General features: G+C 36.3%; 2 protein-coding genes across 2 annotated transcripts in view; one reads left to right on the plus strand and one right to left on the minus strand.

Annotated features, from left to right (window-relative positions):
- LOC102218810 (general transcription factor IIF subunit 2-like) overlaps nucleotides 1-23,015 on the minus strand; it is a 51,728-nt gene that overhangs the window by 21,381 nt on the left and 7,332 nt on the right. The gene's annotated exons all lie outside the window — the stretch shown is intronic.
- Nucleotides 3,853-6,323, plus strand: kctd4 (potassium channel tetramerization domain containing 4). Its single transcript, XM_005807667.2, has one exon. It carries the CDS (start codon nucleotides 4,018-4,020, stop codon nucleotides 4,792-4,794), a length of 777 nt encoding a protein of 258 aa, XP_005807724.1. The 5' UTR covers nucleotides 3,853-4,017; the 3' UTR covers nucleotides 4,795-6,323.

Here is a 23,015-nt window from a genome sequence, read left to right on the forward strand (position 1 = left end):
CCAGGAAGAACTCGGAGTTAATCTCATTATTCCAGAAAAACAATAATCCTCCTGAATGAAACGGTTTTAATCAACAGGAGGAAGGAACCAGGTCTAGCCTCCCACAACCTGATCCTCGTTTGCAATTCCAATCAAGTGTTGTTGAGGATGACACAACTAATCACCCACCATTAGAAAATCACAGCGGAGATTCAAAGAGCCGTCTCTCTGGGAGCTCAAAGCTGCAACCTGGAGCAATTCATGCAGGACGTGTTTAAATTTAGCGCTTCTGCTCAAGTGAATCTCCAGTCTTTAATTTGTAGCGGCAGCTCTGGGGGGCGAAAGTGGTTTCTAACCTGTTGAATCACACCTGTTACTCTGATTCACTCGATGTTTGGAGAAAGAAAATCCATAAATATTCCTTCATTTTGCTCTACCCAGGGTAACTGGTATTTTCCAAGCTGTGCTGGATTTCAAATGAAAATTTAATGACATACTTTTTGCTTTGATACAAGCGTCCGTTTCATGATCCTCGCCTGAAGCCAGTAAACTGAAAATTTCTTCTGAAAATCTTCATTTCATTTACAGGAACATAAAAACAGTACAACATCGTTAAAAGCTTGGCCACCATAGCAAATCATTTGGGAACCATGAATACTGGAGCTCCACAAACATATTTAACAGCAATCGCCATGGCGATATCAATGTTTGGATGTCATATTTTGATCGCCATGCTTGCAAACTCTGTTGATATGAAACCTATGGCTCTCTGCCCAGGGCAGCATGCAAATGGGGGCAACACAAGTTCATGGGAGGGATCTAAATATTAAAATAGTGATATTATCATGTAATTGAAGTCATATTTTAAAGAAATTTCTTAAAGAAAATATGCCAACAAGCTGCTGAAAAAGTAATAAATCCTGTAATTTGAGCAAGCATGTCATTTTTTAAACTCAAGGAAAATAAAGTAGCTTTTTTGTAAGCTCTACAAACTGGTGTAGCATTTCTCTTTGGTGAACAAACAGCAATAACTTGGTTACAAAATGTTTGTACACTTCAAAACACTAAATTTTACCAAGTATTTTTAGTCTAGTTTCTAGTAGAAATATATTGGTACATTTTAAATAAGACAAAACTGAGTAACAAGTAACTTTTCAGCAAGAAATTTGAGCTTGTTTTAAGCCAATTCCTCAAAATTGATTCTTTTTTTATTACTAGTTCCACTGTCAGATTATTTCACTTATAACAAGAAAACTGGTATTTTTCCATCAATTCCACTTCTGAGTTAGTTTTATCATATTTCAAGTGTACTAAAATACTTGAACTAGAAACAAGACCAAAATACTGGTAAGAATAGTCAGATTTTCGGTTTTTGCAGTGCACTGGAAGATTTTTGCAGAACAGAGACATTTTTACAGTGAAAGTAAAATAACTCAGAGGTCAAAGCAGATAAAATTCATATCTGCCATTTTTAACACGAGTAGCAGAAGCTCACCCATAATAAACTATTAACGTGTTTTGTTATAAAGCAAAAAAAATAGTGTTTTACAGACTAAAAATAGTTGGTTTCAACTGTGTATACTAATATACAGCGCTGTGATTTCTGCATTTCTAGCAACTTTGCTTATAACCATCATTAATATCTTAATTTTTTTATTGAATTACTATCTATCTAATTCGTCACTTAATGGAAAGAAATATCCATTTTAAGAGGGATTATTGGTTAAAAATCACTGTGTGGCCACTGAAGCGTGAAATCGGTACACATTGGTTGTCAGTAAAGGAGTGGCTAGTGACCAAAGATTCAGACTTTCTTGGAAATAAACCCAAACGGTGCTGCAACACAAAGCACAATACTCCACCATGTTACTTTTTCACCTATGAAATGAAGCACAGCCACTTTGCTAACACCAAAAACAACCTCCTGCAGGCTGCACATGCATTTTTTATGTTTTTGTCACAGATTTCCGCCAGTCGGAAACCAAACCCATCAAACGAGCCCACAGCGCTGCTGGACCCTCTGTGTGTTTTCTCATGTTTCATATGAAGTGTGATTTTTTACAGTTGTACTGGAAGCCTGAAACACACAGATGAAATCGCAGAGTGGAAAGTGAAGAACTGCGGCGTGAGGCGCTTGCAGCCTCACGCCGCAGTTCTTCAGTTCTGCCAACAAGGAGCGACCAGCCAAAACATGGACGGCCGCAACAGGCAGGGGAAGAAAAGGAGAGGAAGGAAAGGAAGGAAAATCAAAGGAAAGGAAAGAAGAAAAGGGGGAAAATATTTGGATTTTTGTTTAAGAAAATGTTTCATCAAAATTATTAGTTGCACAATAAAAACACAGTTTAAAAACAAATATCATATCAAACTTAAAAATGAAACTTAAAAACTCCCTGCATGTTATTGTTTACATGGAAATTTCGCGCATGCGGACAAGCTGGAGGGCAAAAAGACTATTCTTCTACATGTCATGCACAGCCGCGCTGCCGCCGTAGAATAATTCTGTTAACTCAATTAAACTTGGACATGTAGATGATATTAATGTCGTGCTGTGCTCCACAGCAAAGGGAAAAACTGTTAAAGTACAACTCAAAACCACGTCTTTCTCGCTCTGCGTTGGCCAGGCTACACACATACTCGTTGCCATAGCAACTGACAACAATGCCACAAAAAAAAACACTCAAATATTTCCCACACAAAGAGCAGAACATTCAGTGTGTTGCAGTAGTATGGTTGTAGACATAATGTTTATTTTGCGACTATTAATAGGTGATTGTTGTGGTAAGAGGAGAAAACTATAAATATATCGCTGCACTTTACTGTATGGCTAACTACAGTACTGTTACTGTCTCTTACTCTGCAGTTGTGGAGTCACAATGTCTGGGATCATGAGCGCCCCCTGCCATGAGGCAAGAGAACTGCCTGCCTCACCTCGAATCTGTTCTCTGCCGTTTCTGATCACTCAGCTCACAAATCACGTTACACGCACAGTTGGTGACAAAAAAAACACTGTACATTACATACATAAGCTAAATTATGGAAAATTAGTTCATATATTAAATGCTTTTTAGCCATTTTATTGGCGGCGTACAGACAGGAGGAACATTCTCTCATAGACTGGCAGCCAGTGCAGTTAGCAAGAGGTTGATCAATCCCAGGTGAGGCTCAGCTTCCTGCTGCCTCACCAGCTTCGCTTCCGAGCATTTGAATGGGAAAATGCGAAAATTCAGCGATTTTGAAGAAAACATAATCAGAATTGGTTAAGCTAAATGAAAAATAGGTACTTTATAGTACAAACAACAGGGTGAAAATGGCAATATAATTTATTTTATGATTATATATTATTTTTTCATGATGACAGGTGAGGCTCTGCCTCACGTCACTGACAGACAGACAGACTGACAGACCGACCGACAGACAGACCGACAGATCCTTTATTGATTTGCAGTTGGGACTGATCATATAAATCCATCTCCAGTTACTCTCTTTTACTTATGCAACGCTTCAATCCCACTCCTGGCTTTCATGGCCAGAGAAACGTGTTGAACCGAGCCGCACCACGCCGGGCTGGCGTTCCCCTCAAACAGATTCAAGTTCACGTAGTAATGTGTGGTAAACAGATGGATTCAGCTGCAAGGAGGGAGATTTATATTCAGACTCACAAGTAGTCTGACACTTTCACACCTCAAACATTATAGAAGCCCCCTCTCCATCTGGTGAGCGGTGACTGTTTTTGTTTTCCTCTGCCCAAAGATAATTTAGGACTGATGATAGAAAGAAAGGAAGAAAGAGAGCTTCACACTTCTCTGTTATTTGTTCCCTGTTTCTCCTCCCTGAATGTGACGCCGCCGCACTCCCACTCTTAAAGAGAGACGGAGGGAAGGAGGAGCGACACACGGAGCCGCTCTGTTCTCAGCTCCTACTCCGCCACTCAGCGCTCTCCCATCCACCGCCGAACCGCGCCGCTCGGCAGCCGACAGCACCTTCCAGCCTGAGCAAAACCGCAGGAGCCGAGCCGGAGGGGGAGACGCCGGGCGGAGAATGGAATGGAACCTCAGAAGGATGGAGAGTGAACTGAAGCACATCAACCCGGACCTGCTGCAGCCCAGCAAAAGCTTCAAGAAGCCATCATCAGGCACCATCACCCTCAATGTCGGCGGGTTCCTGTACACCGCCCACCGGACCACGCTCTCCAAACACCTGGGTTCCTTCCTGGAGGAGCTGGCCAATGGGAAGAAGGCGGTGCAGCACACCGACTCCATGGGCAACCCGTTCATCGACAGGGACGGCCCCGTTTTCCGCCACGTGCTCAACTACCTGCGAACCGGAGAGCTGCAGCTGCCCGACGACTTCCGGGAGGCAGGGCTCCTGCGGCGCGAGGCGGACTTCTACCGCCTGGGCGAACTGGTGGAGGCGGTGAGCGAGTGGGAGAACCAGCGGGCCGCCCAGCGCGAACCCGCCTTCCTGGAGGTGACGGACAGCCACGAGAGGTCGCAGGGCCTGAAGGTGTACTGCAGCGACGCCGGCTTCATCGACAAGGTCAAAGGGCGGCTGGTGCAGATCTCCAAGAGCCGGCTCGACGGCTTCCCGGAGGAGTTCATCGTGTCGTCAAACGTCATCCAGTTCCGCCACTTCATCAAGTCGGAGCCGGGCTCGCGGCTCGTCCTGAAGGAGGACAGCACCTTCCTGTGCACGCTGGACTGCCTCAAACTGGAAACGGTGATGCTGGCGCTCAAGGCGGGCTTCAAGCTGGTCACTGCGCTAGACAGCAGCAAGGGCTCGGTAGTGGCAGCAGAGGCCCTGCACTTCGTCAAATAGGAAGGAAGCAGGATAGGCAGGAAGGGGTTAACAGCCACCAGGTACTGTAGGTGTTGTTCTGTGTAACGTGGTAGAAGACTGACGGATTGAGTCGTATGTATTTACTGAACAGCAAGCATACGCTGCAAAAACACCATTTAAGTTTTTAATTTATTCTGAAGGGACGATGCACATTAATTAACATTTTGGTAAATGTGCTGAAATTAGCCAAAACGCTTTTTTCCATCTGTTGTCCCTGGAAAGTGAGTAACTGGTCTAGCTAAAAAAGAAAAGTTAAAATGACTTTATACAAATTTTGTCAATAAATATAAATAGTACACTGCAAAACCATAAAGTTTTAATTTTTTTATGTACATCAACGTTTTTGTAAGTGGGTCAGAATTAGCCAAAACGCTAGTTTTTCCTAGAAATCCAGTAACTTTTCTACCTAAAAACAAACAATGATACAATTCATTGACAAAATTGTTCTAATTTTGTCAATGAATACAAACAAGACTCTGCATAAACAGAGAATTTGATTTTTTTTTTTTATTTGTTAGGGAAACTTTACATTAATTAACATTTTTGTGAATGTGCCAGAATTAGAAAAGCCATTTTTTCCCTAGAAACTTAGTAATTAGTATAGCTAATAACAAAGAGCCTGAAGCCTGAAAACAAGCTCAAATTTCTGTCTTTTTTTGCAGTGTAAATAAACTAACAAACACAGTCATTATAAAAAAAAGTATACAAAGTAACTAAAACCAAATTAATCCTTCATCTAGATGGCAAAACAACACATAGTGGGATTAGGAGAAAGTACTTAATATTCAAAATGTTGACAGATCTGAGGTGTTATGAACCAATTCTTTAAATAAATTATAAGTAGTAAGAACTTTGACTGTCTGATTGACAACACATTATTAAGTACTTTTGTCTAGTTCTACTTCAAATATCTTAGTTCACCTGAAATAAGACAAAACTAACTTACAAGTAACTTTTCAGCAAAAAATAGGGGCTTATTTCAATCAATCAACTTTATTTTTGCACCGATAGATTTACAGTGGGGTGAGACACACACACAAGAAATATAAACATAACATGATTAAATGTGTTCAATACTTCATTAGGACCAGATAAAATAAGAATAATATAAAATCGAACTTTGGAAACTTCTAGCAACAAAAATAAAACTGGTTTTATTCTGCTTAGTTTTACATTCGGAGATTAATTATCTGCATCCAGATGTTTTAAGTCATTAATTCCTTAATATTGATGGAAAAAGTGATAGCATGAATGAAAAAGGTTTCATTTGTAACATGGGAGAAATGTCTTGTTATAAGTGAAATCATCTGCCAGTGGAACTAGAATTTTTTCCATTAAAGTCTTATTAGCTTTAATATCTTGCTGAAAAGTTACTTGTAATTGAGCTTAGTCTTATTTTAAGAGTAGTAATTTGTTTTCACTAAAAACTAGACAAAAACAGTTGGTGGTATTTTATGTTTTTGCAGTGTACAGTCTGGTAACAGCTTCTTTTGATATGGTAATCTTAATTAAAACACTTTGGTTTGTAACTACGCACAGTTTCAAACTTAAGTGTATAACATAATACAGTTCATTTATTTGAAATAATTAAAAAGAAGAAAAAAAATCTATTGCTGTAAAATTGATCAATATGGGTTTTAAAATTGGTCATTTAATTTTGAGACAGATTTTAAGAAAAATATGACATTATTCCTTTTTTGTCATTCTGGTTTTTACACTATTAGGTAAACAAATTGATATTAGCTGGTGAATTAGTGAGTCTCTCCAGGATGATGCGATGGTTTTTTATGATTATTGCAGCTTAAAATTACTGGGTTTTAAGCATTTTTTTCAAAAAGTTTACATTTATCAAGCTTTATTTTTTTTGTCTTACCAAAAAATATATATATATATTGCTGCACCTGACCTTCCCAAAAAAGACAGAGTTAATATTAAGACTGCAAATAAAGTTTTCAAGTTCAAATAGCAAAACAACAAATAAAAACATTTTCAGACGAGTTGTCAAATGCAAAAAGAAGAATTAAATACTGGCCATTGAAGGCAACGTGAACACAGTATAATGAAATCTGACAGAATGTCTCAAAATTATTTTTGAAATGAAGAAAAAGAGAGAAGAAATTGAGTTTTTGAGACACTGTGAAACAAGAAGTTACATTTTGATTGGTTAAAATTCAGCTAAGTTGCAGTGATTGGTCAGAAAAAAAAGGAAATACAGAAAACATTAAGGAATTAGATTTGTGGAAAAGTTGCATGTTGTGAAAATTGCAAGTCTGTGCAAAGTTTGAAAGTTGTTAATTGCATTTACATTAATAGCTGCTATAGCAACTTCCTGGAGGGACTGATTGGTCCGACTACCTATTCTCATACACCAATCAGAGTCAAGGCTGCTGCTCCACTCCGTGGTTTCATGACAGGAAATATTTCCAAAATCCAAGTCCGTCTTACTTGCAAGAATTCATAAGTGTTTAATCATCAACAGGTGGGGGAGGGGAGCTTTCAAGCCAGGAGAAAACGGCTCTGGGATCTCATTACAAAGACTTTAAAACGGTGTGAACACGTTGAAACTTGTAACCAGCCCATGCATCCTGCACGGTGGTGGCTTATAAACAAAGTTTACTGCATTTCAATATGAAAAATTTGCACTCTCCATTTCCACAACTCAAAATAATCCGGATAATCCGTCCTGACCAGCTTTGGATCCGTTTCTGCTTGCAAAAGCCTTCACAACCAGCCGTGATGTGCACTGTTGTGCCATTCAGCTTTTATAACAGCCTCGGTGTGAGCGCGCGTGTGTGAAGGGGTGGGTGCGCGCGCGCGTGTGTGTGTGTGTGTGTGCTCTGCTGGTGTAATGGCTTGTGTTCAGTTTATTAGCTTCTCTGGAGCCTGAAGGGGGAAGACAAAGCACAGAATAAAATAAAACTTCACCAAAATGTTTAAGTGCAAAGAACTGTGATGATCGTAAGGGCTTTGAATGCAGCATGATGCATGTGCACTGAATAATCCGCGTGGTTGTCAGCGCTGTGAGCCTCTGTGAAAGCCACTTGTCACAACTCTATGACTTTTAAATGTGAATATTTTACAAATAAAAATAACTATCTCCAACTGTTGCCTCGACTGTCTCTGCAAAACCCAGTGCACAGTTTGTGATGTCAGAATGTAACAAGGCTGCTTTTTGTGACAACGCCGACCTACAGCGTTAAGCTGGAGCCATGTGAAGAGCAACATTGTTGATCCATTTACACAACAAAATTACTAGACAGTAAATTAAGTGAATGCATGCGCTCTAAATGATCTGCAAACGGCAAATATTAAAGACAGAGTGTGGTTTACTATTGGTTTCAGAGCAGCTCTTCAGACCCTCTCCTATTGACTATTTGCAACTACGTCATTCGAGGCGCCATGATGGCCGTCGGAAATGAGGATCGGCAGTATTGAACAAAGCGACTGTTGCCAGTTTATTCGTGGTTTCTACTTGTTAGCGTCGAGCTAATTTGTCTTTGAACGTAACACACCTGGTTGGGGCTCATAGACGGCGATATTTACAAAAGTTGGAAACAGCTAGCTTAGAAACCGACCCGTACCTCCTCCCTGCTGACGTGTTAAACAAATTACCGACTTTGTCTGAATTCACCACATGATTTATGTCACTATGTCATAAACAGCGTTTCCGCTTAAATAGTAGCAGCCTTAAAAACGTACAAAACACGAGATGCTAATCAGGTTTTTCATACATGCTAGGCTACACGACGGTGGGACACTGTTTCCATGGTTACTAACGGTTAGATGCGTACCTTCGCCATAATGCAACATGTCATATCTTTCTAATTATACTTATCTATAAAGTATATGAACGTTAATTTTCTTACCTTGTAAAAGTGTTCGCTGTAAATCCGCGGTTACACTGAGGGCTGCCAGTCATTATGATTAACGGCTGCTTTCTATCTGCTATTTCTGTTTTTACTTTTTACCGTCTGTTCAAAATAGATAAACAATAATGTTGTTTTGAGACCATTTTCAAGTACCGGTAACATGTAGATGGTGGTATAAAATAATGGAAGTTTGCTCTCTCAAAGACAAATAGAGAAAAGGAATGTAAGTAAATATATATATGTTACAACTTAATTTTCCCTTTGGGATCAATTAAGTGTTTTTGAATTTGAAGTAAAATTTTAGTTGTACTGCATCTTTCACAGATAACATCACAAAGTGCTTCACAGATCATGTAGGAAAAGCCCATCAAATTCAGATCACCCAAAAGTTGTGCTCAAGAGTAAAACTAGTTCAACATATGTTTACTCAAGTAAAAGTAAAAAGGAAAAGAGTATTTTGTTGGGTTTTTGTTGTTTTTTAAAAGGTAACTTAAGTACTGAGTAACTGATCAAAGCATCAATCATTTAATATTTAAAATTACATCATCAGACAGACCCAAAAAAATAAAGTTATGTAGAAATTTTGGCAGTTTTAAGGGCCAAAATGAAAATAATTCATGAAAATAACAATTGAAAATCAGGCAAAAGAAAAAAAAATCTATTTCTTTCAATATAAATTAACAAAAACTGCAGTTATAATTTGGTGATTTTTCAGTAAAAACATGCCTGTTCATCATCCAGAAAAGTTACTCACTGTGTGTAGAAAATCCAGAAAAGTAAGAATAGTGATACTTCATAATAAAATTACTTCGGTACAGTTTTGTAAAGATTCTCTTAGGCCAATTTTCACAAAAAGTTTCTCAAGTAAATGTTGCTAGTTAATACCCAATAAACTAATTGTCCATTACTAGTAATCATCTTTATTTCTCTTTCAAATCAAACATGTCGCATTAACGTCAGCCTTATAGTTTTATTTCCACCTTCACCTGCAGTAAACTGGCTGTCATCAGGAAGGCGCCTCCTTTAAACGCAAACGGATCTTGTGAACATGTTTGGCGTTTCTAAAGTGGGCCAGTCTGTGAGATAAATGCTGCCCTTTTCCCTCAAGGAGGATTTCTTTTTATATCTCTGCACAGCACCCCGATGTGTGTCATCATCAGTGAAAGTAGCTGCACTAATATCAAGTAGTGAAGCTGAGATTAAATCCCGTTTTAATGTTATTATTAACCAAAAGTTTAGCTTTAACTTAACCTGATGCTTATATTTATGCTGTTTCTGGATCAATTTGAATCTGGGGTTCAGTTGCTGGTTTACTGTTGAACTCTCCAGGCCTAAGAGGGGAGATGAGCACTGATTCATCACCAGAAGGATAATATGGCATGTAAGAGTGGCGACTGTACACAGAAAACTAAAAAAGAAAAAACGCAAAAAAAAAACACAAACCAAAAAAACACCTACCCATTTTTTTGGGCAATAACTTAATATTTTTTTTGTTGTCTGGAAAGCAAGCCATTTCAAAAAGCTCCCAATTGCTAAGTCACATTCCATAGGCACTATGCCGTTACCTAGCAACCCCAGCCCAGTCCAGCTCTGTTACCTAGCAACCTAAGCGGAACTCTAAACTGCACTGCCAAAACACAAAATCTTACCAAGTAATTCTGGTCCAGTTTCTATAGCAAATATCTTAGTGCAGTTGAAATAAGACAAAATAACTTAAAAGTAACTTTTTAGCAAGTTAACTTTTTGTTGTAAGTCAATAATTTATCAATATTGATGAAAAGGTAGTAGTTCCATTGGCAGATTATTGCACTTATGATATTTTTCCCATGTTGTAAATGCAATAATCTGCCAATGGAACTAGTACTTTTTCATCAATACTGATAAATTATTGACTTAAGACAAGCTTCTTGCTAAGTCAGTTTTGTCTTATTTCAAATGCACTAAGATATTATCATTAGAAACTGGACCAACAATACTTGGTAACATTTTGTGTTTTACGTGCTAGAGTTCTGCTTGGGTTGCTCGGTAACACGGCTAGGTTGGGGTTGCTAGGTAACGGCGCAAAGCCTGTGGAATGTTACTTAACAAGTGGGAGGCTTTTGAAACGGCTCATTTTTCAGACAATAAACATTAACTTGTCACCAAAAAACAGCTGGGTGGGTTTTTTTATGCGCTTGCCCTGTTTTTAAAAGCTGTACAGACCCAAAAGGAAGTATGACAATCTTGCACAAAGTGAATTTTGCATAATATGTCAGCTTTAAAGATGTTGGTTGTGACACTTTGGAAAAAAAGTTCAGCAGGTTTGAATACTTTTGCCTCGCCCCCTTTTACCAGTGGTTGGTATATTTAAAGTCCCGTAAGATGTAAAACCACACAGGAAAGCGAGTCAGAGCAGCAATCAAGCACTTAGGAATATTTAACAACATTAAGCATCTCTATTTCCAACGTTACCATGGTTACATGTCAATTAAGAGCAAGACCACCAATGAAAAAGGTTTAGTTTTGGCGCCCTGACTGAGTAAACACTTTAACCAAAACATCTGCAGTTGAAAGCAAAGACATAATGCCAATGCCTTTAACAGTTTCTCATTTAAGAGGATGAAAAAACTTTAAAGTTAGTCAGTTTAAGCTAAAAAAAAAAAAAAAAAAGGAGCTTAAAAATAAAAATAGAAAAAGGTTCACCCAACAGAAGCTCCAACCACTATTTATTTATAGATATTTACAGAACAGAGAGCAGGGATAACAACAACCGCTTTCAGCTGGTTACATAAAAAACCTCATGACAACTAAGTGTCATTATGTAAAATTCAAATAACTCCCTTTTAAACACTCAACACTCAGTGAAAAGCACGACTTCAATGCCGACTTTATAAAAAAACACTATGCTGTAAAAAAGTATTCGCTCCCTTACAATGCAGGTTGAGTTTGGTCAGTTTTAGATTGAACTGATTTAAAGGAAACAAAAACACAAAATAACTGCAGAAATGCTGGTTTAAAATGATAATTTATTAAAAAATAAAAATGATCCAAATCCAACCTACTTGAAAAAATAATTCCCTCTAAGCCAGCGGTGTCCAAAAGTTTGACAAAAAACCGCAAAGTTTAAATTACTAAGACAGCCATATTGTTTTTCCCAACTAATTTTGTTTTGAAATTTTTTTAACAATTCAATAATCAATTGAACATTTTAATCAAACAAATATTTTCTTTTTGTCTTAATAAAAAGCAGTTTTCTAATTTGAGTATTGTTTTCCTTCAGTTTATTTAGTAGAAAATCTTTTAGCTTTCATTTTTCCCAGCAACCAAAATGAGAGCTTTCTTCCAATTTAATTTAATGTATTTGATTAGGACAGTGCACATTAGTGAACATTAACACAATTAGCAAAACAGCACAATAGCTAAATTTCATTATTTGTACTAAGACAAAGGATAACAAAAACCCTCCTACTAACCAAGTTTAATAGAAGAATTAATTTCCTTTACTGGATGTTTATAGCCCTACTTATAGTTAAAATTAAAAGTAAACATGGCTAGTAAAGAAAAATACTTTAACACTTTCTATTACGGAATAATTAAATATGTCAGTAAAATTCTCCTGCTTAAAAAAAAAGAAGCATATTTAAGGCCAAATTTGTAGTCAAATTGTTCAAAAGGCCACACTTTGGACACCCTCGCTCTAAAGGTTTAGTTGTTGAGTGTTGTTAACTCTCCCAGAAAGCTCACAGGACATCAGTAGATTTTAAACCGTTCACCTGTTCTGCAGCAAAGCACTCTGGGTACAGATTAAATGTAATTTGCTGCGCCGCATCACAGGTGGAGAGGAAATGGAGCTTCTGCAGCCATTTCAAAATAAGAGCATGAATATAATTTAGTTGAATTCTTAACAGTCGATGAAAAAAAACTTCAACAATTAAGCTGAACTTAACTTGCATTAGAAAGCTAAAATACTAAATGAAAAATTGCATTGCTGATGAACCTGGTAAAACTGAACAAAAAAAAAGTGAATAACTGAAGGGCAGTTATATTTTATACAAGGCAAGTTTCATTGGGTTAGATTTTATCCTTTAATAATTGAAAATATCATCAGCTGCATTTTCATAATTACACTGCAAAAACACAAAATCTTACCAGAAAATCTAGTTCAGACTGCAAATATCTTAGTAAACTTGAAATAAGACAAACCAACATAAAAGTATCGTTTTAGGACGATGCACAGGTTTGTTTTAAGTAAATTGATGAAATAGTACTACTTTGGCAAATAAAGTTATTAAATGGAAAAATGTCTTGTTATAAGTGATGTAATCTGAGGAACTAGTACTTTTTCATCAATATTAAGGTATTATTTACCTAAAGCAATCCTTGGTATCTTGCTGAAAAGTTACTTGCAAAAATTTTTGTCTTATTTCAAATGTACTAAGATATTTGCACTAGAAACTAGATACAATTACTTGGTAAGATTTTGGCTTTTTTGTGTAATTAGGAAAATTAGGACATATAAAATAAGACAAGGCTAACTTATAAGTAACTCTTCAGCAAGAAATAAGTCAATATCTAAATATTGATTTAAATACTAGTTCCATTTGCAGATTATTTCACCTATAACATGGGAAAAGTTTGTTTTATAGATGAAATAATGTGCCAATTTTTACTTTTTAAATCAATATTAAGACTTAAAACAAGCCCTTAAGACATTTTCATCTTATTTCAAATGTACTAAGATGTTTGCACTAGAAATTAGACAAAAATACTTGGTAAGATTTTGTGTTTTTCTCTGACATTTTAACTTTTTTATGATCTAAAACAGTAAAGTGAAAATGAATGTATAAAAATCTGTGTCTGTGTGTATATTAGAGTAGAGAAAAAGCTCCTGCTGAATATTTGTTGAATAAAAACTGCAGCTCTGCGCCACAGCAAATGAGGAAAACAAGTCTAGTCTGGCTTATTCTCAAACAATGTGTAGCAAGGATGTGTCATGATCCATTTATGGAAGGCCTGTGGGAGTGAAAACCTTTAAATTTATTTTTCCCCAAGCTTTGAAAAGGACTAATCTCCTTTCCTCCACTTGAAGGAGAAAAAAGACCCTTTATGAAAGAAGTTAAATTTCTTCTCGCTGCCTATTTGAACTTTTTAATTGCAGAGCTTATCCCTGTGGGGAGCAGAAATCCGCTGGATTGAAATGAACAGCATCCCTCATTTTTACTGCCAACTGTGCTTTCTCTGAAACCAGCTCTGTCCTTTATGACTCCCACTTTCATCAGGTGAAACAAATGCACAATTCACTCTGTGATAACACAACAACGACAAAGCAAAACGCTCGCAAAAAACATCAAGATTTGAAAAAAGATAAAAGCCCCTGGCGGGAAACTGTCACCAACATCCGACCTGTTGAATCTTTTATGACAGTGACTGAGTTCCTTATTAGCAGCGCCTCATCGGAGGCAGTCAAACGGGCTGATAAGGGCAGCACAAACCCACGCCGCACTCGACAATCCTGCTCCGATCTTTCCACCTGTTGCCAGGCAAACGGCTCGTCCTTATCGCGTGGCTTCAGCCGCGTGGCATCGCTGAGCCAGAAAATGACTAACAGCGCCCCGTTTCTTATCTGTCGTCTCCAAAAAGGCAGCAGCTCTGACGGAGGAGCAGAGGTGAGATGATGAAGATGAGGGGGAAGAAATGCCAGGCTGCTAACTTTAACTTTGAGAATCATACAGCAGAAAGAGACAAATTAAACTCTTTAAAAAAAAAAAGACAAAACTAAAAACTATTTAAACATGGATGGCTGATATGGCTTAGGAATTAAATACTTGATTTTTTTCCATACCAGATCAAATTTTATTTTTCTAAAAAAAGACGATATTTTTAAAAAGTGGCTTTTATTTCAATCATCCTTTTTTAAAAGAGGTGGTAATGTACATTTTCCTTTCTTAAAGTGCCATTTTATAACACAATCAAGTAACAATACCGCCTTCAGTTATAGAAATTTTGTCATATTTCAAATATGACTAAAACAAAATTTTAAATTGTAATTTAACACCTTGAAATTTGGTGTCTGTCTCTTTAAGAAGATCCTGCTTTTTCTGAAACTCCGCCTTCAGGGAGTCATCACAACACCACTCCTCTATTCACCCTTTAACAACTTTTTTTCAATCAGTTTTTCACTGAGAATTTAATGAGCTCAGCAGCTCTACTATGTGTTTACTAATTGCTGCTGGCTAGTCTGCAGGAGCTGAGTAGGGGAGAGCTGCTCGGTGAGGCAGAAGCTTGGAAACAGCAGCTCTGAGGAGGAGCTGCACCTCGAAGGCGGAGCTAAGTCCACCCAGGCGTTTGGCACCACCGAGTGGTTGCAATGGAGACTAAAATATTTCTCAAAAAGGCATTAAAGAATCAAATTAACACTCCAGGTTTGTTTTTGATGAGGGAAAAAACATTATAACATGACGTAAAGATTTTACATTAAACTGCCTTTTAAATTACGAGAATATGGTCATAATTAAGTCGCAATTTTAGTAGAACATCTTTAAAATAGGAGAAAAAAAGTCACTTAAAAAATAAATGTATTTTTAAAAAGATTTCTAGAGTTATCCTGGTCTGACGTGAGCAGCTCAGTCTGTGAGGTTTTTTCTTTGAAATAGATTTGTATAATAATTTCAAAGTCCTGCTACTGATGATAATTTGATGTTGATGTGTTTAAAGATTAAATATTTATATATAAAACGTATGCAAAACTATAAATTTACAATAAGCTCAACATTCCTCAGTTAATTTTTTTATTTTTCATGTTCTCATAAAATTAACACTTCGTGCTTTATTCTTGTAATATTATGACTTTTTTCACATAAAAAAAAACCTCTTAGCCTGGTCCTAATATTTCATCACAGAGTTAACCCAAACTCAAACTCCAAATAAATGGAATCTGTAAAACTTGCTTGTCGAACAAGATGGCTTCCTTGGACGTGCTGACCTCACTCTGAAATATGAAAACACGAGGAGTGTATTGGTGCAAAAACACTCCCAATTTTCCAAAAATTACTTTTTCAAAACCCCCCAAAAATTTTATCACCCAGCCTTAATGGTTAGAATAGAAAAAAGAATAAAAATACAGACAAGAGGAAAACAAAAGACAAAGAAGAAGGCTTGAAAATAGAAACTAGAAGTGCAGAGGCAGAACAACGAGGGCGTAAAAACAAACCAACCTGTCCTAAACCTTTCTGCTGGATGTTCACCCAGAGAAAACAGAAATGTAAAGGCTGCAGCCGACAAGTGTGTGTGTAGGCACACGTGTAAAAGTGTGTGTTGCTCCCGCTCTCTATACTCGGAGCTGAAATTACAGGCTTTGCAGAGACATTGACATTTGAAAACCATCATTTATGCTTTGAATCATATAAGAGGTAAAAATAGTTGAAGACCGACACCAGAACTCACTGAGTTTGGAACAGCACACAGAGAGAGCAGGAACCAACCTGCTACTGTCTGATTGAACAGGTGGAAAACAGAGACATTAAGGAAGTTGACAATTATACAACCATACATCTCTGAAAAGTAGAAGTAGAGCCTACTGCACAACCAACAAGAATGTAGCAAGTGGTGTCAGAATGGTAAGTCAACAACAAAACACTAGTTTTTTCCAGCAGACATCTTACAGCTCACACAAAAATAAAACCTGCTGTACAAAAGTGCTGGAGTTCCATTTGGGTTGCTAGGTAACAGAGCTGGCCTCTGCTGGGGTTGCTAGGTAACAGTGCAATGCCTGTGGAATGTGGCTCGACCGTAAGGAGGATTTACTAACGGTTAGGTTTCCAGACGAACATGAACTTATAGCCAAAAAATCTGTTAGTTATTTTTATTCACACTAAGAAAAACAACATTATTTTAACCAAAACGATGTTATTTGAGTAAAATAATGTTACTCATTGTTTTTAAAGCAATTCTATTGTTTTTTTAAAGCGCGTTTTAAGACGTAGAACCCAGTATAAACATGTCCAAAATATAAATTTTCCAAAAATAATTTTGTCTTCAGTAGTGAGACCAAATTGTCTTGTCAATCTATGATGTTCCTAAAAGCAAACTTTTGATCCTCCTCCTGTTATGTCTTACCATAGTGCATGTAAAGAACTAAAGTAAAAAAAAAGATATGTTTTTTATTACCAATACAAGTTTTAGTTCATCTTATTGGGAGTTTAAGTAAAAGACCAACAATATGTGGCAAGTTCATTGTGAAATGAAAGGAAAATGATGCATGATTTCATTTTTTATTTACTTTTTGCAAATAAAAAAAATGAAAGCCCCTTTAAACCAAGATAATGCTCTGTTTTTCATTAACTGGTTGTTTCTGAACCTCATATATGTTACAAACTAAACCTCCTCAAATAAAGCTTATTATTAAAAACACATCAGAAAGCCAAGGATGTCACTTTCTTTCCAAAAATCACACTCAGAAGATTAAAACTTCAAATAAGGGAAAGAATCAAAACTCAACCGACTGTTTTGCAACTTTACAGAAAATATAATACCTGTCAGATGTTTTTGTAACACCTTTTGTCGCTAAAAGCCTCGTTAGCCTCTGACAAGGTTGCATCTTGTTACCATTGGCAACGAAGCCGCACATTTCCCCCATCGCTACCCAGGCTGCCACGTGTCTCCTGCGCGGCAGAAGTTGGATAAAGCTTTATTTCAGGAAGCAGAGCAGGAGATGACTTTTTCTCCACCTAAATGTTGTTTTTATTTTATTTTATGTGATCACAAACAAGCATTCAGCAGATCAGTTCATTTGATAAATACGCAAACAAGACAACCGTGAGGTATTTCTATCTGGGGACGTTTTCCAGTTCATGTTTTTGTTTTTCTTCCTTCAGATCTGGACTTGTGAAATGTCTGTTTTTGTTTTCTGAAGGTTTCATGTTGTGGGTTTACGCTCAGTGAGCCTCCATATGCTTCCTTCACACGGACGCTCTGGGGGAAGGTCACATGCTCTACTTTCTCACTTGCAGCTATAAACATTTCAACAGGATGCGTCGCACTGACAAGCTTTTAGGCAGCATTTTCACACATTTCAGCTCTATAGTAACACAGTTGCTCTTGGCTTCAATCTAAATACTTAATTCAAGAAGAAAATGTTAAAAATCTTTGTATTTTTTCTGAATATGTTACATCAACTTTGGATGCTTCTCCAAAAATCTGACAACAGTAAAGCTCTTTATTGTAAACAGCTTCTGACTGTTCAGTTTTATTTTTTTTCTGGAGGATTTTTATGGACTTATTTTAATCTGAACTCAAGTCAAGGTTATTTGTAAAGCACATTTCAACAACAATGCAATTCAAAGTGCCTTACATCATAAAAAAACAAGCAATAAAAATAACATTTTCTCAAATATAGTCATCAAAATCATCAAGCAAATGCACGTCAAATAGTTTTACATGCATTTGTCTAGAATTCTAGACTTTTAAATCTAAAGTTTAAAAGCTTTATAAGTTGTGTTTCATTTTGGAATATTTTCCTTGGATTTTTATTAGAACTAAAAAAATAGAAAATCTCCAAAACGCTTGTAGGAAAATGTGTCTGATGGAGCCAACGCTGATTTTTAGGCTACAAAATGTTACTAAGAGAACAGAATACTTATAGAGAAACATGGTGGGGGCAGCATCATGCTCTGGGTTACCAGTTAGTTTTGGATCAATTAGGCAGCTGCTAAACAGCTGAGTCAAAATTTGAATTAATTACATAGATTTTAATATGTTATAAATTTTAACATATTTAGTCGTGTTTTTACATGCAGCCGGAACCTTTGTTTTCACACGTTTCTGGTACGCCTGTATATGTGAAGCACAAGCAACATTTACAAACAAAAAAGCTGCTTTTCTTGGGGTTTTAATTTTATTAACTTGGAGTACATAAAGAATAAATTAAAATCAATCAATATATTTATCAAACTCATTTCTAATTTAGCAGCAAAAAGGATTTTTGAATTGAAAATGTTACTTATTTTGAGGATGTATAGTTTTTCATTAAAATGCGTTTAATTGTGATTAATTAATTTCAAACCCTGCAAATTATCTTGATTAAAAATATTAATTGATCCACAACCAGTGCATATCAACTACAATATTTGTGAGGTTTTTGAAATGGCTCGTTTTCTGGACACCAAAAAAAAAAAATTAATTTCTTGGTTTAAAAAAAAAACAGTTTTATGGGTTTTTATAAACTTTGACAGTTTTTAGAAGCAGTAGAAACCCAAATGGAAGAATAAAAACAGGCAAAATTGGCCTAATTTAAATTAAAAGCATTTATTAATCATTAAAACCCTGGCAGCTGTATGCATGGACAGTAGATGAAGCTGTAATTTCACTATTCTCTGTAACTTGCTTTTCATTCCAACAGTGGAGCTGCTGGTTTGAACATGAAACAAATAAATGAAGCGGAAATGTAAGCAACAAAAGAGAAAAGCTCAGAATTACCACAAAAATGATTTCATTAGTTTCCACTGGTGTCGTAAGAGCAACGAACTGCAGCAGCAGCGCGCAGTCAGCTCTCACCAGCTCTGACAGCGAGATGCCCAAGAGGTTTGAGCAGGAAGTGAAGCCTCCCTGTGGAGCAGCAGAGACAGAACCGAGCCTGAAATGTACCAACAGCACAAAACATGGACCGGGTTTTAAATTCACCCACCAGCACCCGAAACAAGCAAACCCCAACCACAAGAAAGCTGTAAGGTTTCAACAATTTCAATATCTTCTGATAGGGCTGGAGAATAAATCAATAATATACATCATGATAGACATGTGATCAATAGATGATATTTAATATATTCTCTGTCCCAGAGTGACGGGAATGCGTCAGTCGGTGCTGATTCAGAACGCCGTCACCGTTTGAGTGTTTTAGCTGTATCCAGTAATGAATCAGGCCATTTATCTGGCTGCACAAATATTTAGTAAAACCTTTTACAGAAATTATATTTTAGCTTACAGAAATGCTCATCGACCAAAATGGAGTTTTACAAAAGTCCAACACTCTGTCCAAATGTTTTACTTTACCAAAACATTTGGTAATCTGAACCAAAATTAATCAAATTAAATAAAAAGAATGACATACACAACATTATTGGCAGTGGAACACAGCTAGTTGCGAGAGGAAGTTAGAAAAGTAGAGCCTTAAACCTCCAACAAATAATTTCTCTACAAGTCTTTGTGAGGGATTTGCAGAAATGGCCACCAATTTCACAGGAAGTTATTTTAGAGAGAATCGAAAGTAAATTTCAGTGTTATTGTTGCTAACTGTGTTACTCTAACATGGACAGAACAGAACTGTGGCAAAAACATTCTGACCTATACAAAACCCAACATGCACAATGTGACACACATTTAAAGAATTTGCTACAAATTACCCTAAATAATTAAAAAGGAAAACAAAGTTTCCCTTTGTCTGTGACATCCAGAGGAGTGAAGTGACATTAGATTCATTTCTGATCTCTTAGGAAAAAATTTTGATGAGATTTGACATTTTCAAAATTAATTTAATATTATAAATTACAAATAATTTATAACACTTAAATAAGTGTTCGCTTCTACCTCCTTTTCAAACAGAAAGTTGTGAAACACATAATTTTGTTTCTGGTTATGTACACACATGTTTCTTTTCTGTCCTACTGACTGCTTGTTTTTAAAATGTTTATTATTTAAATATTAAAATTTTTTATTAAAATGGCAGTAATACAAATAAAATGGCAGATTTAACAGTTAGGTTAATAAACCGTTTATTCATTTTCAGTTAGCTTTAGTCACTTTTAGCTTGTAGAAAAAGATCCGGTCAACAAATAAATAAAAGTCAACCAACTAAATTTAGGGTGTAGATACAATACAAGATGTTTTAACACAAAATACTTTGTCTTTTTTTATTATTATTTAACATTTAATGATAAAAGTGAAAAAAATTTAAAGTTTAATCATGACCATAAAACATTGAAAAACCCAAAATAAAACCTCAAACAACATGGACGCCTATTGTGCAGCCTAATTATATAACTTATTTTCTTTTCACAGTTAGTGGGTGTGGCTTATATTCAGGCATCCTAAATAATCTATAAATGATTTTAAGGTAGGAAAAACAAAAACGGCAGCGACCCAATCAGATACAAACAAGTACAAAAGTAATAAATACTTTAAAATCGCTTTTTAAGCTTAGACCTGGATTTAAAGATAAGAAATTCAGCTTCTTTGGGGACTGTAGCATGAAAACTGTAGAAAACGTTTCTCCATCATAAGCAACTTGTGATTTAAATCAAATCTAAAAGTGTTAGATTATCTGAAACCTGCTACATTTCAGATAATCTAACAATTACAGAGAGACTTGCACTGACTCTTAAAGATACAGATATGTCTCAACTTACTCATGTGAAGCATATTTCAGGTTTCACATGAGAGACACGTCTGTGTTTTAGGTGGCAGCTGAGCTACAGAAATAAAGTTTTACCAGCAGTGACTCACGCAGTTTGCTGCCAGTCTTCGTGAGAGTCAGGCTGTGAAAATCAAAGTCAAAAAGAAGAACTTGGTTATTAGAGGACGCAGAGAAAGTATTTATGGTGTGGAAACATTTTTACTTCAGATGTGTCAAAACCGTGGACAAGCTTCTCAATGAAGGAGATCAGCAACATTTTACATTTCCAGAACAAGTTGGTCCATATTTTAAATCTGACATCACTTTTCCACAGCGATTGTCATGTTTTTGTTCTTACCAATTCTCTCTTTTTAGTGCTTTTTCCAGGCATGTTATGACAACAAATATCAACGTATTTCACTGGCATGTTATGCCACAAAGCAACACAAAGTAGCGTAAAACTGAAGTGATGCATCGTTTTCAAAGGAAACAAACCCAGTTAGATTATTCAAGTTATGATTATCATGTATGACTGTAAATGTTATTAAGGTTATTTTAAAATTCTCTCTGCTTTACATAATTCCTCTGCAAATGTAAACTCTGGGTATTTATACAAAGACTAATATCTTAGTAAACTTGAAATAAGTCAAAACTAACTCAAAAGTATCTTTTCAGCAAAATATATAGAGGCTTGTTTGAGGTAAATAAGAGTAAATATTTCCTTAATATTGATGAAAAAGTTCTAGTTCCATCGGCAGATAAATTAACTCATAACATGGGAAAAATGTTTTCTTATAAGTGAAATAATCTGCCTGTGGAACAAGCACTTTTTCATCAGTGTCAAGGAAATACTTTATTAAAACAAACCTGTATGTGTTGCTGAAAAGTTACTTTAAAGACAATTTGCTCTTATTTCAAGTGTATTAAAATATTTGCACTAGAAACTACTAGATCAAAAATACGTGGTAAGATTTAGTGTTTTTGCAGTGTAGTTTGCTGAATATTTTGAGACCCATGCATCATTTTGTGAACTATTTTGTGTTGGAAAATACACTAAATTTTTTTTGCAAAGCTAATTTAAAACACAGATATTCATGTCTATTCATTTTGTCTGAATTTCTAAGAAACGTTATTTATTTGTATCATGTTTATCATTTGACCCTTTGCTAAGCTAACATTTTTGGAAATGTTACTCCCATGATTTTTATTTTTTACATTCCCCAAAAAGTATATATATGTTAAAAAAAAAAGAGCCCACTAACCGTCACCGTTAGCAACCTCTAATAAACATTGATTTAAAACATTAGTATTGATGTTTTCTTTACATTATTTGAGGTCTGAAAGCACTGAATCTTTTTTTTTCTCATTTTCTGCTAATAAACACTCAACTTTGGCTCAGAACTTCGGAGACATGTTGTCAGTAGTTCATATAATAAAAGAACAAGGTTAATTTTACTCATACATATACCTAAAAAGAGTAAAATCTGAGAAACTGAACCGTTTGTTTGGTCTCTTAATTGTTTCCAGAGCTGTATATAGTAATAAGTTACAGTTAATAAGTTATGCAAAGTTGTGAGACGTCTCTAAGGAAATTAACTTCACAATAAAAACAGTCATCAAACTCTGTTTTCCACTTCACTAACGCTCAAATATTTTAAAGTTTCAATGAAAATCCTCCCAGGCAGCAGAGAGAAAAATCACACTTTACCAACATTAAGTCCTCCTTACCGTTCTCCTCTTTTGTGGTAGCGAAGCCTGTTCCTTAGCAACCTCTTAATCAATACCTGGTGCTTATCTGGAACAATGCAGAACCACAGGAGAGGAAATAATGGAGGAATATTCTGCTAGCGGCCTCGGAGCACAAAAGCCAAGTCAGGCGCTAACGCACGCACGTATCAATCACCGACCGTCTCCGTTAGCAACCTCTTGTTGCTGTCGGCTCATTTGAAACTTTCAAAACCGGGGCG

The sequence above is a fragment of the Xiphophorus maculatus genome, chromosome 7 (assembly GCF_002775205.1).
Source record: "Xiphophorus maculatus strain JP 163 A chromosome 7, X_maculatus-5.0-male, whole genome shotgun sequence".
NCBI classification, from domain to species: Eukaryota; Metazoa; Chordata; class Actinopteri; order Cyprinodontiformes; family Poeciliidae; genus Xiphophorus; species Xiphophorus maculatus.